Source organism: Typopeltis vanoorti, chromosome 3 (assembly GCF_054136105.1).
Source record: "Typopeltis vanoorti isolate ZY-2024b chromosome 3, IOZ_Tvanoo_1.0, whole genome shotgun sequence".
Lineage (NCBI taxonomy): Eukaryota > Metazoa > Arthropoda > Arachnida > Uropygi > Thelyphonidae > Typopeltis > Typopeltis vanoorti.
Genome location: NC_143551.1, coordinates 55,467,456 through 55,483,903, shown reverse-complemented (window position 1 = coordinate 55,483,903; position 16,448 = coordinate 55,467,456). Strand labels below are relative to the sequence as shown.

Here is a 16,448-nt window from a genome sequence, read left to right as displayed (position 1 = left end):
AGACCATGCTCTGGATACACGCCACAGAATACGGTGGAAGAAAGCTACAGTAATACACCGTAGCAAATACAAATACGAAAGACTATTTATGGAATCAGCCTCAGCCCTAAGAAATTCTCCAAACCTCAACAAATTTGGTTGTATGCAACTGCCCCAAATTTGGGAGGCTTACATCAGCAGACCTTCAGCCCAACGGCCAAGAACACCTACTTAGCCCGCTAGAGGGCACCATCAGGACTTTTAGGAGAACAATAGCTTCATCTCTTCTTTCCCAGTTACTGTGTTTGTAGTGCCTACGTGCACGTGCTTTTTTTGTAAGTTCCTTTAGAAGATAGCAATGTGACATTGCCGAAATATCGGAAAATATTTATTAAAGTATAATTTAATTTATATCCTTAACTACATTGTTCAATTCCTTAAGTGTTTTAATAATGTATTAATAGTATGTATGTATAAATAGTATGTATTAAGAATCAAAAATAGTATTGTTTACTATTTTTGATTCTCTATATCTAAAGATATAGAGAATCAAAAGCTATTTTCAAAATCTACACTTAATAAATATATAGAAATATTATACTCATTTGCTTTTTCTATTACTTGGTTCATAGTGAATATGATCTATAAAGAATCTTGCTCTGAATCCTTTTGAGACAACTAAAGATCAGCAAATCCCGGATCTCTGCTCTATAGACCAAACCACATTTTGCAAAGCCATTTCATGCCTCCAAGATCACTGAACAGGATAGCGATCTTCCACTAGGATGAAAACTGTCTACCACATGAAGACTTTTACAAATATCCAAGCCATGTATGACACACATGCATGCACTTGGATTCAATCCTACAACCAGTTTGGTTAGAGAACAGAAATACTATTCACACAGTTAACCAAGCCATCCTATTCTACAGACCCAACAATGTTCAAATTTGCTATTCACTCGGATTTTATCATGTCAACTTGCAGATATTCAAATTTTAAACTTTTTCCCATTAGTGAAGTTATAATTATCATTCTTACATGACACCTCCAAGGATTCCAAAGACTCATCAAGGGAGGGTACCTACTCTGTCTCCACTTAATACACCAACCACAGAGAACCACTATTACCATCATCATCATCTACACCAATATTATCTACTGCTCACTACCACTAGTATTTTTTGTCACTAACCAAACTATAATGCTTGCCTTACATTTTGGTTGCTAAATTTCTGTTAACAGTTACTTCATTTGAGGCAATGCAATTAGCATTAAAATTTTTTTTGTCTTTAATATAACATTAGTATCAAATGATTATGTTGCAAATGAAAATCCTTGCATTTTCATTTGCAACATAAGAATGCCAAATATGTTCAAGTATCTGGTGCTCTTCAGCTTAGATTTATTTAAAAGTGAACTGGAAGAAAAAAAAAAAACAGGAGAATACTGAAATGTCAGTATTTACTATGATTAATTCTAAATTGATTCATTACTCAATTTTTAAGTGAAAATATAAAAGCATTATTAAAGATTAATTGTAATCATACCTAATAATGGAAGATGATCTCTGTATACTGTACCACCTTTAGCATCATTGACTACTTTTAAATCAGCCTTAAAAAATAAAATATAATAATAAGCAAAGAAATTCAGGTAAAGTATATGAACATACATGATGAGTGACCAGTTTATTATTTTTATTTTTTAATTAATTCTGCACACAAGAGATTAGGCACATTAGCATCACATGTACGCAGATATATCTGAATAACTCAAATAACAGTTTTCCCTTTAATTCTGAGGATGAATTCCATGAAATGTAAAGAGTATTTCATAGGAATGCTTGCTTGAGCAGCCCAATCAATTTCTCCAGTTGTCTCAGAGTGAGCTACAATCATCCCTGTAACAAACATCTATTCTGCCTCATCTCAGAAAACTCAAATGGACTGAGTGATTCAAAACAGGACAACAAGCTATGGTAAAGTCACTCTCATGATCATCATTTCCAGATGATCTGTTATGAGATTTTGCATAATCAACCTGATTACCTTGCGATTGTTTGCTAACATAAAAGTAAACATAAAAAGGAAATGAATGGTTCATTTTTTATTATAATCACTAGTATTGATGACCACAGTAGCATTACCTTTCTTGGCTCCAGCAATTATTATGTTATTGTCTTTGCATAATTTACAGAGAATCTGCAATTGGCAGTCGAAGAGATTTCTTTTAGGTGGCGATGCTTGCATATTAGCTACGTCACACTTGATGTTAATGGCAATAGCAGGAAGCTATGGTCACTTTTGATATCACCTGACATTTCAATAATGTATCTTTGACAGAGACTATTCACCTTATTAATCCACATCATCCCCACCCACCCCCACTCCCAACATAACTGAATTATTCAAATTCACCATATATGCAGGTTATTTCCTACAGAAAGAAAAAATATACGGACAACTATATAGGACTGCTATGGGTTCCCCCCCCCCACACACACACCTAACTAACTTCTATACGGAACATTTTGAAAACCAAGCACTCAACACAGCAATACTGAAACCGACAGTTTCGTTGCACTATGCTGGTGATGCATTTACTGTTTGGTCTCGTGGTGCAGACACATTAGGTACATTTCTGGCATATCTTAATAAGCCAACATCATAAAATAAACCTCACCATAGAAAAAGAAAGTAATAATAGTCTCCTCTTTTTGCATACGTTAGTGACATAACTTTCTAATGGCTCATTATCCATCTACAGAAAACCCACTCATAGTGGTAGGTATTTACATAAACAATCACACCACCATCACCCTTCTCAACAGTATAGCATCCTTACAACACTTACTCACCAAGCCAAGGCTATTTGTCCAAGTGACACAGCCTCAAAACTGAGCTAACGACCTTTTTAGCCAATGGCTACAGCCCATATAAAATAGATAAAAATTACATGTACCCCATCCCTCCTACACCCCAACACACAGGATCACAGCAAACCATTCACATCCAATATGTTAAGTGTACATCAGAAAAAATAGCCAAAGTTCTCTGCAAACATGATCGACATACTAATTTCAAACCTTTCATACAAAAAATAGACCTTTCATACTTTCATATGTTTTCCTAAAGATTGACTACATTCTCTTGAACATCTGGGAGTGGATAAAGTTCCTTGTGCTTGCAGTTTAGCCTACTTTTTAACATATACCTTGAAGAACACAAAAATTACATTTCAGATCATCTGTATGGCAAGTTGGGATTGGAAGACCAACATTTATATTATATTATTTATTTTTATTAATATATTTATATTAATAAAAATAAAAATATATAGATTTATATTAGTTTTTGTATTATTTTTATTATATTATTTATATTGTTTATATCTATATAAATATATAGATTTATATTAATATATATAAATCTATTACATAGATTTATATCTATTATATATATTTATATATATATATTATTATTATTACGTGACACCTCCAGGGAGTCCAAAGACTCATCGAGAGAGGGCACCTACTCTACAACTCTCTGTCTCCACCACTCACTCCACCAACGACAACTACACCAACACCATCTACTGTCCGCCACCACCACCACTAGTGTTTTCACAGACAATCACAAACATACATGCCTAAGAGGGATTCGAACTCGCAGCCTTTTGGCTGGAAAGCAGATATGCTAACCGCTCAGCCAACCAGGCCGGCATATAAATATATATACATTTATATATATATTATATTACAGGTCTGAGAAGCTATTCTTAACATCAGCTATGAAGCAATCTCCCAACCTCAACAAGTATGGTTGCATTAATGTACCAAAGATCTGGGAAACCATCATTTTAAGACCTGATAGCAGGACTTCTCTAAATTAACTGTGTAGTTGTCTGATCCATAGAGGGCACCATATAAGAACATTAGTTGTCAGTTGCAATTTAAATTGTTTCTACGATTACTTAGTTTAGTGCTATGTGCCTGTCACAGTTATTGTTTAGCTCTGATGATGATGGTGATAAGTGGAAAACCAGCAAAATATTAGTGAGTTTAATATGTGTATTTTTTCCCTCTTGGTGTGTTGGTTATATCATTAAGCATTTTTATGACTAATAGGTTATAATCCCATATCCAACTTATATAACAACTTTCTATACTGTATCCTGTCAACAGCCTTAGAAAAATCCTAAAGTATCATGGTCTATTCATTTCCCCTTGTCGAACTCAATAGTAACATTATTATAAAATTTGAGTAAGTTACACAAAAACATGACTTTCCCCCAGAGTAATAAACCAATGTTCTTCATTGCAAAGTATAGATTCTTTGTCAACCCAATTTTTTATGCCACCTCTTATCAACTTCTCCAAAATCTTCAACCACAACCAGAGGCACTCATAGGTCGATAGTTAGACACATCCTCCTTTGTACAACCCTTGTGCAACGGGATTATCATACATTTTTTTCACTCGCATGGAATCTTCTGAGGAGACTTAAATTTTACAGTGAGGTCAAAGGTCCAGTTCAGCTGAACACTCTTTTAGCATCTGTGTTGATATCCCATCAGCCTCTACTGCGAAATTCTTATCAAGTTTATGCAGCATCTCTAGTGCTTCCTCCTCCTATGATCTCTCCTGCATCTGGCACCTGCATATGCTTTCATACTCTTTCTTCTACTTACAGCATAATGATAGAATTCGTTTGAACTGTCTTTAGCTTACAGCATTGTTGCACTAAATTGCAAGCATGGCCACATAGAGAGATTTTTTTTTTTTTTTTTTTTGCAGCATCAGCCTAAAATAGGCACATGACATTGATGAAGTGATGATCTTCATGGAATGCACATGTGCGTGGGGGCAGTATAAAAAATCTGGTGTCTCTCTGTTTACAAATGTGCAACTCCTATTCAGGAGTCAGTCAAATTTATATCCACCAGCAAAACATTCCAAGTGTTAGATAATCTCCACAAATTTAAACTGATTAAATTTGATGTTAAATTACTGCTAATCTACAAAAAACTATTACTTATCTGTCTCATTTCTTGCATCAAATTGATATTAAAAAAAAAAAAAACATATATATATAGTTACAAAATACAATAATTAATACAAAATATTTACTACATTAGAGTACAAAATTATACATTTCAGCAATAAAAACTTTCAATTACTTTCTGGTAGCCAACAGTTTATTGCTGAATAAAATTACTCATCACAATAAAACGAAGCTACACATGACGTTGTATTTCTGTTTCTGGAAATTAATTTTCAAAACAACACTTTTTAATGCTTAAATTATCTAAAATAAGGAGAAAGGAATTTCTGGTATTCATTAGTTCAACTTGGACAAAAGTTATAGGCATTAGTGAAACTTGGTTTACAGAGTATGATATAAGTAGGTTGGCCAACTGCACTGGTTTACCTGAGACACTCCAGGAATTCTTATCCTTAGCATCTTGCCCCAGCATGTGTCTGAAAGTCTCAGATTTTATAAACAAGCCATTTGATTTTTTTTTTTAATAATATAAAAAAAGAAAAACCAAGGTCTGTAAATAAAGCTGTGAAGAGAGAGTAAAATGTCTGGTTTGAGTAATTGTTGTGATTCTGATTTCAGTTGTTAAGTTTTAGCAAAGAGCAGATGATAGTTAGGAAAGAACAAGTGACTCAATTCATTCATTTTAGGTTGCACAGTTTCACCAGAGTGATTGAGTGAGTCATGGGCACACATTTTTAGTTATACTTAAATTTTTTTTATTAGAATGCTATAGGACTGAAGCCATAATTATTAATAGTATTATTTATTAATAAAAAAATGTAAACTATATATAACATACATTTTATTTAGTTAAATAATACATATATGCTAAAAGACATGACAGAGGAAATAATTGTAGAAGGGACTTCCTATTGTTACTAATTACCACACATTAATTAATAACAATTATGATGAGATCAAGCTGAATAGCTATGCAGCCTATGTGCATTCCTCCTTCCCAACATAATTATTAATAGTATTATTTATTAATAAAAAAGATAAACTATGTATAACATATTCTCGTAGACAGGCTTCCTTAAGTGATTTAGTAATATATATAACATACATTTTATTTAGTTAAATAATACATATATGTTAAAAGACATGACAGAGGAAATAATTGTAGAAGGGACTTCCTATTGTTACTAATTACTACAAATTAATGAATAACAATTATGATGAGATCAAGCTGAATAGCTATGCAGCCCATGTGCATTCCTCCTTCCCAACATGCAGATTTATGTATTAGAGAATGTAAGAAAACAATGCCTCAATTTGTGAATTCATAAAGCTGACCACCCTAGATATAGAAAGAGAATATAAGTATAGCATTTTCAGTGAGGATAGGGGAAAGAGGGAATTTTACTTATAACAGCAATGAGCCAAAGCCAAAAACAGTAAGGATTTAGCAGGATAACAGTTTGCAAAGGCAGTGAATTTGCTTATAACAGAAATAACTAGCATTTTTCCAACACGTATACAGGTAATTAATTTCACATGTACGAACTGTGAAGTTCTGATAACATCTAATATGTGTAATTAATTGCTCCTAGTCTCTTTTCCGTGCAACGTTTGTTAATATACCTAATGAAGAATATGTTTTAGTAAACCTGTTATTTATCATAAACATTTGGTCTCAATACCGGAAACTATCTACAGACCTTGTTTTATTGTTATTTTTCATATTTTATTAATCTGATCAATATATATACAGTCGATTCTGTTTAATTGGGGCAGCCGCTTTTTTGGGCCAAATCTCAAAGAACGGAATCCAAACCAACATATTAATACATAATTTAAACGCTTAATTGAGACAGTAGCTGAAAAGGAATTTAGCAATTTTTGATATATTTTATGGATTTTTCAAAAATATGGCAACACTACGTACACTAATATTTGGCAACACTAGCATGATGCGAATCAGTTAGCTTTCGTCGTGCGTCTGGCAAGTACGCATCTGCTTAAGAATCTACCGTTACTATATACTGTACCTAGCGATATCGATTTATTGTGTCAATTTTATTTAAAATTTTTAAATCTTTGCCAAGATGCCAAGAAATGATTTTACACTTTCAAGTAAAATTGCTTTGCTGGATAAAATTAAAAGCCAGCCATTAAATACAAGCCATTGTAGACTTGCTGATATAACTGGTGTACCAAAATCTACCATAGCGCATCTCCTACAACAAGAAAATCAACTGCGTGAGGAGTACAGAAACAAATTCCAGGAACATCCAAAAGAAAGCGTGATGGAAAGGATCCAGAAGTCGAAGAAGCATTAGATCAGTGGTTTTCTATAGTTAGCAGGCGAAGAGTGAATATCAGTGGCCCAGTGCTGAAGGCAAAGTCGGAGGAGATCGCTAAAAAGCTGGACCACAACGACTTTACAGCAACTGCTGGTTGGTTGTCTCGATGGAAAGCGAGACACAATATCAAATTTAAAAAAGCACATGGCAAAAAGGACAGTGCCAACAATGTAAGCATTGAACAATGGCAAAATACTAAAATCCTTACTTTTTTAGAGAATTTCTGTTCAGATGATATTACAATGCTGATGAAACCCGCCTCTATTATCGTGCTATGCCAGACGGCTCCTTGTGTTATAAGCACATTGCACTGTCAGGGTATAAGAGGGCAATAGACCGCATTACTGTGTTATGCTGTGCAAATATGTCGGGTACGGACAAACGAAAACTACTAATCGTAGGAAAAAATGCTAAGTCTCGATGCTTTAAGGGGTTAAGAATAGAGAGTTTACCAGTAGATTACCATACCAATAGTAATGCGTGGATGACTTCTGAAATTTTTCAGAATTGGCTTACGAGTTGGGACGTAGAATTACAACGTAAGCAGAGGAAAATTTTGTTGCTTCTCGACAATTGTGCTGCACACCTTTAGATAATCTAAAAAATATAAGGCTGGAATTTCTTCCTCCTAATACAACATCCTTAGTGCAACCAATGGACATGGGGATAATAAAAAATTTAAAGACGTTGTATCGAGGAAAATTGGTTAATCACATACTGGAATCCATTGATGAAAACCTATTAACAAGTTCATCAACAGCCAGAGAGATCAGTGCAAAAATTTCCATTTTGCAAGCAATACAATTTGTCTCTGACAGTTGGCAAGCTATAAAAAGCAGCACGATACAAAACTGCTTTGCTGTTTGCATTTTAAAATCTTTGGAGGTTCTTGAAATTTTGAGTAGTGATAAAAATGAAGACATACTGCAAGCTCCTATCATGAATAATGAAGAATTTTCAACAAAAGATAACAATTTACCATGTTACGATGAAAATGAAAATTTTGAAGATGCAATTGTTGAAGTCATTAAATCCAAACGTCAAAAATTTGACAAAGAATGCGATGATGAGGATGATGACCCACCTGTGCTTGTAACTAATTGTGAGGCCAAAAAATTTACAGTCGGGTTACAACATTATTTTATGCAGGAAGGTAATGAAGGAACCCCTACATCCGCACTGAATATCTGTGCTGATTTTGCAGAACTGCAAAATTTCAAAAGCAAAAGACAGACTACACTTGATGCATTTTTGCAGAATTAAAATTTGAAATTGTAAAAGTTATCATGTATGCATTATTTTTTCTGTACAATTTATAGTACAAATATTTTCTGTATTTTGGTTTAATAAACCATTAAAATAGGTACCTAATTATTATTTTTTTTACCTACTTATTCATTTACCTGTGTATTACATATTTTATTTTAGAATTTATTATTAGTTCGTTTAATTGGGGCAGCCACTTAATTGGGCCAAAATGGATTAGTCCCAATGTGTCCCATTTAAGCAAAATAGACTGTATATATATATATGGGAATAAATTTTTAACTTGGGTATATTGTATATTAGGATAACCAAGCAATTTTATATGCTTGGTTATTTTAGCTCCTAATCCCAAGTATGCAAACAATTAAGTTTGCGCCTGAAACAAAGTTCAAGTCTAAAGATGGTACAACACCAGGGCAACTCATTGTAAAGGTGGTTAAAGCTTTGATCACTATTCTTAGTATTTTCCCATAATGTAAAGCACATCTCACTAGAAGATGTATACTGCAATGCATTATGGGTGACCCCACCCATAATGCATTGCAGTATACATCTTCTAGTGAGATGTGCTTTACATTATGGGAAAATACTAAGAATATACAATATACCCAAGTTAAAAATTTATTCCCATCAATATCTCCTCCAGAGATTTTTATTAAAACTTAATACACCTTGTTGCAACTTATATAGGTAAAGTTGATAAGGCTTTGTATTACTAAAACCTTGGTATTTAGGGTCTAGCTACTCACTGAGGAGACCTCAAAAAAGGTCGAAACTGGTCTGGGTAGTGACCCCACCCATAATGCATTGCAGTATACATCTTCTAGTGAGATGTGCTTTACATTATGGGAAAATACTAAGAATAGTGATCAAAGCTTTAACCACCTTTACAATGAGTTGCCCTGGTGTTGTACCATCTTTAGACTTGAACTTTGTTTCAGGCGCAAACTTAATTGTTTGCATACTTGGGATTAGGAGCTAAAATAACCAAGCATATAAAATTGCTTGGTTATCCTAATATATATATATATATATATATATATATATATATATACTGAACATAGTTGGAGTTACAGTCCTAACACCTTCATTAATTTCAATCTTGTTTCTTAATTTATTACCTACCCGAAACTGTATTTTTGTATCTTAAGCCTATACCTAAATTATTCAAACGATGATGACGATTCTCCACCATATTTCAAAAGCTCTGTATTTATGGTTCACAAGAACTTTGGCTTTTTTGTTTTTTTTTCCTGATATGCTCTTAATATACTGGACGGGAATGGTTTTGCTGAGATCCTATGTGTTGGGTGTTAGAAGGGGAGGAATACATGCAATATTTTATCTATTTTGCATGGGATGTAGTCATTGGTTAAAAAGGTGTTGCAAAGATCTGTGAGCTTAGTTTCAAGGCTGTGTCCTTTGGACAAATAGCCTTGGCCTGGTAAGTAAGTATTTTGAGGATGCATACTGTTGGAAAGAGTGGTGGTGGTGTGATTGTTTATGCAAATACCTACCAGTATTCATCGGTTTTCTGAGATAGAGAAGGATAATGAGCCATTAGGAAGTCGTGTCACTAGTGTATCTAAAAAAGGTAGACTACTGTTACTTTCTTTTTCTATGGTGAAGTTTATTTAAGGGTGCCAAAAATGCATCTAATAAGTCTGGAACATGAGGCCAAACAGTAAACACATCAATCAACATTGTACAGCTTAACTATTGGTTTAAGTGTGACTGTGTTGAGTGCTTGGTTTTCAAAATGTTTCATATAAAAGTTAGCTGGGGAGAGGTGGGGGTGGGGGGGAATCCATAGCACTCCCATCCAGCTGTTTGTATATTTTTCCTTTCCATAGGAAATAACCAGCATATACAGTGAATCTGAATAATTCAATTATGTCAAGAGGAAAATGCAGCTTAATGAAGTTAAGGATCTCTGTCAAAGGCTCATTAATGAAGAGTGAAGTAATACTGAAACTAACCACAATGTCAGAATCTGTAAGATTTCCTATTAATGTTTTAAAGTGCAGAGAGTTTTTAATAGATATGAGAGAGAGTTGACCATAAGGATGGAAAGTAATTTGGATAAATGTTTGGCTAATTTGTAGGTAGGACTTCTATGCTGTATACTATAGGATGAACAGGAAGAAGGAGGTATTAAGTTTGTGATTTTTAGAGGACCCCGTATATCTGGGGTGATTTGATATGATAAGGTTTGAGTTTCTTGCTTATGCCTATGCAAGCTAAAAGCATTCAAAAAAATTTTATCATTATGACCAAGTAAAAGAAAGAAAGAATAAATGAATGTGGAAGAATAACTTGCTGAATGCAGATAGCAATCTAGTGTCAGAAGCTAATGAGATTGTTCAATTAAATAAGTGCTCAACTTTGCTAATATATATCAACCAGGTGTGTATGTAACATGGTGCACAGTGCTACTGCTATTGAATGAACAGTTAGAGGTGCATGAGAATGAGGTTGAAGGGCTCTTGCTTAACCTGGATAAGAATTTAGCAATAGAGACATATGGGATATCAGCACACGTGCTAAAGAAATGTTCAGCAGAACTGGCTAGGCCCTTGATATGTTTCTATAATTAGAGTCATAGCTCAGGAAAGATCCCACAGGAATGGAAAGATTATGTAACCCCATTGCACAAGGCTGCTATAAGACTGATGTGTCTAACTATCAACCTATCAGTATCTCTGAAGTAACTGTAAAGATTTTACAGAAATCGGTAAGAACTCACATACAGAAATGGGTAGACAAACAAAATATACTTTGCAAGGAACAGCACAGGTTTATCAAATGGGGGCATGTCTGAGCAATTTGCTCATATTTTATAATAATGCTAACACTATGATAATGCTGGACTTTGCTAAGGCATCTGTTAGGATACCACATGAGAGGCTGCATATAATAGAGCAGAGGTCGGCAACTGGCGGCCCGCGGACTGCATGAGGCCCAAACTTGCATTTTTGGCTGCCCATAAAAGGCTGACAATACTTACATGGCATGTGGCCCATTGTTGAATTATTTAAATAATACATTTTATAATATGAATAATAAATTAAAAATAATTTTATACCCATACTTCGTGATATCACCTGCAACTTGGCACGAATCAACCTTGTGAATTATCACAAGTGGGAATGACAAAAGTAACTTCATCCGACGACAACTGAGATCTTGGCGTACTTTTGCAGTCGCGTTCCCCGGTCCGTCTTTTAATATAATTCAATAATTCAATAACATCAACTAATATTTTCAGAGGATGTATATATATATATATATTTGTTAAAAAAAATTCAAAAATGAGTTCAAGAAAAAGTAAAATTGCAGATGAAGGAAGGTTTAATGATGAATGGAACAACAAGTATTTCTTTATTGAAAATGGGGGTAAGCCCCTTTGTCTTTTTTGTCATAAAGTGTTGCTGTTATTAAAGAATATAATATCAGACATCATTACGAGTATGTCATACTTTATCTCGTGCTTTAAATATTTCTGTGTTTATTAAGAGTGATATAATAAAAATTGATAACTTAAGCATTTTTTCATTCACTATTTTCTCTTAATTAAATGCTTGCGGCCCGATTATTAAAAATAAAAGTTGAATGTGGTCCACGAGTCTGAAAAGGTTGCCAACCCCTGTACTAGAGAATGAGGAATTGAAATATAGACTATTGGCTTGGATAAGTGGGTTGCTGATGGACAGGAATCAGAAAGTAGTATATGGGGGATGTGAATCTGCCAGATTTAAGATGACTTAAGTGGTTTAATACTTGGACTACTGTTGTTTAATCTGTACATTAATGATAGTAGAAAGGAGCTGACAAGAGATCTTCAGTTGTCTGCTGATGATATAAAAGATAAACAGGGCAATCAGAGATACTACTGATATACAACATTTACAGGGTGATTTGAATAGGCTGGAAGTGCAGGCAAACAATAATGGCTATGAGTTCAATGTTAGTAAGTGTAAAATTATGTATTTTGGCATGATGAAATATCCAATAGCATGTTATATTGTGGGATTATGCTTGGAGTAACTGATAAGGCTGGAGACCTTGGAGTTATATTAGTGAGAATGTTATGCTTATGTGCTTAATGAAAAGCAACAGGTACACACTATCTACTGTAAAATTTTTATATCCTTTTGTGTCTATTTCTATTCTTGCCCTTTTTCTATGTCGCCATTGTAAAACTTAATTTTTCCTTTATTTATCTTACGTATTGTTCTCTATAAATCTTAATTACACTTATATTACACTTGTATCTGTGCCCTTAGTAAAATCCTTCTCTAGTAAGACTTTATTTATTTTCTTAACTTCTATATTTCTCTTGGCCGATCTTTACATATAAGAACGATGGTAGTGGTTTGGGGGACAAAGGGAATACTAATGGTCAATGCCAACTCCCTTGTCTCTACACTGGTTCCAATTCCTTTTTCGGATTCAGGGAAAATTTATTTTTCACTATGCCACCCCGAATCCTAGATTAACAAAGAATGTAGAATCAAGGAACCAGAAACGGTTTAGCTTACAATCTTATATTACTATAGGTTACACTTTTGCAGTCGTGTAGCCTCTCTAAAAGTTAATCTCCTACTGTGGTCCGTATTTTATGAGCAAGTGCAACAGAGAAGAAAATCAGGCAAGTCATCAGTTAAACAAAAAGAACAAAACATTTTAAAACATTTAAAACTTAACAAAACATTTGATTCAATTGATACATATTACACATTATGAATACACCCTGATTAAGTAATCTGTAACTGCTAATGAATGAGCACTAATTTCTCAGATTCTCTATATCTATCTTAGCATGTATGACAAAGAACTTAATTTATGATTTACGACTTACACTTGTGAGATCACACTTATTCATCAATATTAAAGATATTTGTTAACTGAATTACTAATGTAGCTCCACGTGCTCTCATACAATATCTCTCACAAAATTCTCATAACTTATTCAATCATTAAAAGACACAATTCTTAGGCTCCATGTGCTCTCGCACTATTTCTTTCACAAAATACTCATAATATACTCTATCCTTAAAAGAAACAATCTCTAGAGTCCTTCCTAAAATTTACGGATATCCTTCTAGTACACATTTACATAAAAGAAACTAGACTGTACGTTACCAATTGCTGGGGAAACTATTTGGCCACCTCACATATCTCGTCAGGACAATTACTTTTGACTCCACATTCCTTCTGCTTTTTCTGAGGTATTCTTCAAGGGTTTGATCTGCACATACTTCTGCCTCCAAAAAATAAGTAGACGTTATTCTTTGGTGAACTGGCTCAACATCGTAATGAAATCTCCGTAAGCATTGGTGAATATCTTCTGCTGGGCTGGTCGCCGATTGGTAAATTTTCGGGAAATCCACAGCAAAGTTCTTCAGTCATTATCTTATTGGCTTAAACCACAATGTAAAATGATGGCACAACATGAACAGAATTTCATGCCAGCTGGGGTGTTGCCCGATTTAACAAGGGCCTTGTTTAACTAGGGAACCAAGATGAACAACACAAAGTCAGTAACTGAAACAAATCCTGGAACACATCTCAACTCAACATCAGCAGAGCTCAAGATTGGTACTATTAATGTAAGAAGAATCAATGGAAAAGGAACTGAACTAGCGGAAGAATTGAATAAGTACCAAATTGGCATAATAGGCACGACTGAAACAAATAAGACAAAATCAGATGAGATCTTTCTAAGCAGCAAATACATAATGTTATATCCAGGAAATAACAAGCAGGAAAAAGAGTGAGATGGTCCAACACTAAATATGAGGATAATCCGCTTGAATGACAGGCACTATCGAGTAGAGTGATGTGGGCAAATATCAGAATTGGGAAGTGGACAATGAGAATTATTTGTGCTTATGGTCCCACAGAAGGTTCTACCAAGGAAGAAAAAAATGGGGAATTTTTTGAGGCATTAGAGAAAGTAGCTATTACAACGAAAAAGGAAAAGTTGGTCTTTGTTGGAAATCTAAATAGCAAAGTAGGAAATGATTACAAAACATATAGAAACATTTTAAGATTTAAAACATTTTAAGAAAATTTGGAGAAAATCACAAAGCTAATAATGGTAAATACCTGCTGGATTTCTGTTTAGGACATGGATTAGTTATTACTAACACCATGTTCCAACACAAATTCACATGGAGGAAAGATGCAAGAAAGTCTCATTGACAATGTTATACTTGATCGAGTTTTTTTTAACACTGATTCAGGACATAACAGTATATAAATGATTTGAAATAGGAAGTGATCACTATATGTTTTAGGCAGGACAAAATTGAATTTCATATTGAAAAGAAGAGTGTGCAAGAAAGTTTTAAAACAAATCAAAGTGGAGCAGCTTAAAGAGGTAAACTGTAGACTCAAATACACAGACATCATTGAAGAAAAAATGAAGGAATTTGAAAACAAGAACAAAACCTTGGAGATTCAATAGCAATCCTGAAGAAAACATTCACTGATTCAGCCAGAGAGAGGCATGTGGTGACATTGTCTGTAAGAACAGAAAATCAGAACTTCATATTGAACTCAGGAAGTCAAGGCAGTCAAGGAAAAGAAGAAAAAAGCATACGGAAAGTTCCTGGCAAGTAAGTCAGCTTGTGCTGTCAGAGAATAATGTAAGAAAGCAAAACTAGCTAAACAAAAGTTATGGAAAGACTTTGTTACAAAAATTGAAAATAAATATTAGGAAGGAAAATATTCTCAGGCTATTGAAAAAGTTCAGATATGGAAGAGGAAGTACTGTAAAAGGAATTAGAGATAATTAAGGGGACATGAAAACTGAGAATAAAGATATTCTTGATATGGAGAATTACTTTGAAAGAATACTAAATGAAACGCAGTGACAGCATGGTGGTAGAAAACTTCCAACAGGAATGCACTCAGCAATACATATCCATACTTGAAGTAGAAAAAGTTACCAAAAACCTGAAATGTGGAAAAGTAGCTGAAGTATATGAAATTCCACCAGAAATGCTCATATATGGAGGTATAAAAGCTTTACAGTGGCTACATTGGATAATTCTGAAGGCCTGGTCAGAGGCTGCTCGAATTCTAGATGATTGGAGCAGTGCTCTCAAAGTACCCATCTATAAAAAGGGAAATAAAACTGAATGTGAGAATTACAGCAGTATTTTCATACTGAGTGTTCCTGGTAAGATGTAAGTATACGTGAGAAACAGCTAAGAACAACTGTAGAAGAGAAGCTTGGTGAATAACAAGCTGGATTCAAACAGAAGTTGTCAGGATCGAATTTTCACTTTAAGACAGATAGTTAGAGCCTCCGTAACTCAGTCAGTATAGACAAAGCCCTTTGGTCGGAAAGACTTGGGTTCGATTCCTGTCAGTAATGTTAGGAACCTTTATCTCTGGTCTCTTTCGATTAAAAGTGAGTTAGCCGGTCTCATATGGAGGTTGGGGGGGGGGGGTTTCCTCCTGGAAACTTGGGGTTTTTTTTGTTCCCCAGAACAGGAAAAACGACTCTGTGAACACATGTGAACAAGACATAGGACACACTGGGAGGCACAGGGCTAACCACCTTATCCTCGATACAGTAGTGGTTAAATGTAGAAAAATCCTCAACACCACAAGGTAAAAGATGAGGGAAGGAATAAGAAGAAGAAGAAGACAAATAGTTGAGAAATCTTGGGAATATAACAAGGATTTGTATTTAATTTTTGTTATCTGGAAAAGGCACATGACAAGGAGTCAAGAGGAAAGCTCTTTAAAACGCTACGGTTATATGGTGTAAATGGGGCATTATATTGAGCAATACATAGTTTCTATTTAAGCTGTAAATCAGCAGTTAGACTTGAA

General features: G+C 34.3%; 1 protein-coding gene across 1 annotated transcript in view; it reads right to left on the bottom strand.

Annotated features, from left to right (window-relative positions):
- Positions 1–16,448, bottom strand: part of mib1 (E3 ubiquitin-protein ligase mind bomb 1) — a 515,003-nt gene that overhangs the window by 452,716 nt on the left and 45,839 nt on the right. The window contains exon 4 of the mRNA XM_090415624.1: positions 1,531–1,597. Within this exon, the coding sequence (XP_090271750.1) occupies positions 1,531–1,597 (67 nt within the window). The remainder of the gene's footprint in view (positions 1–1,530; positions 1,598–16,448) is intronic.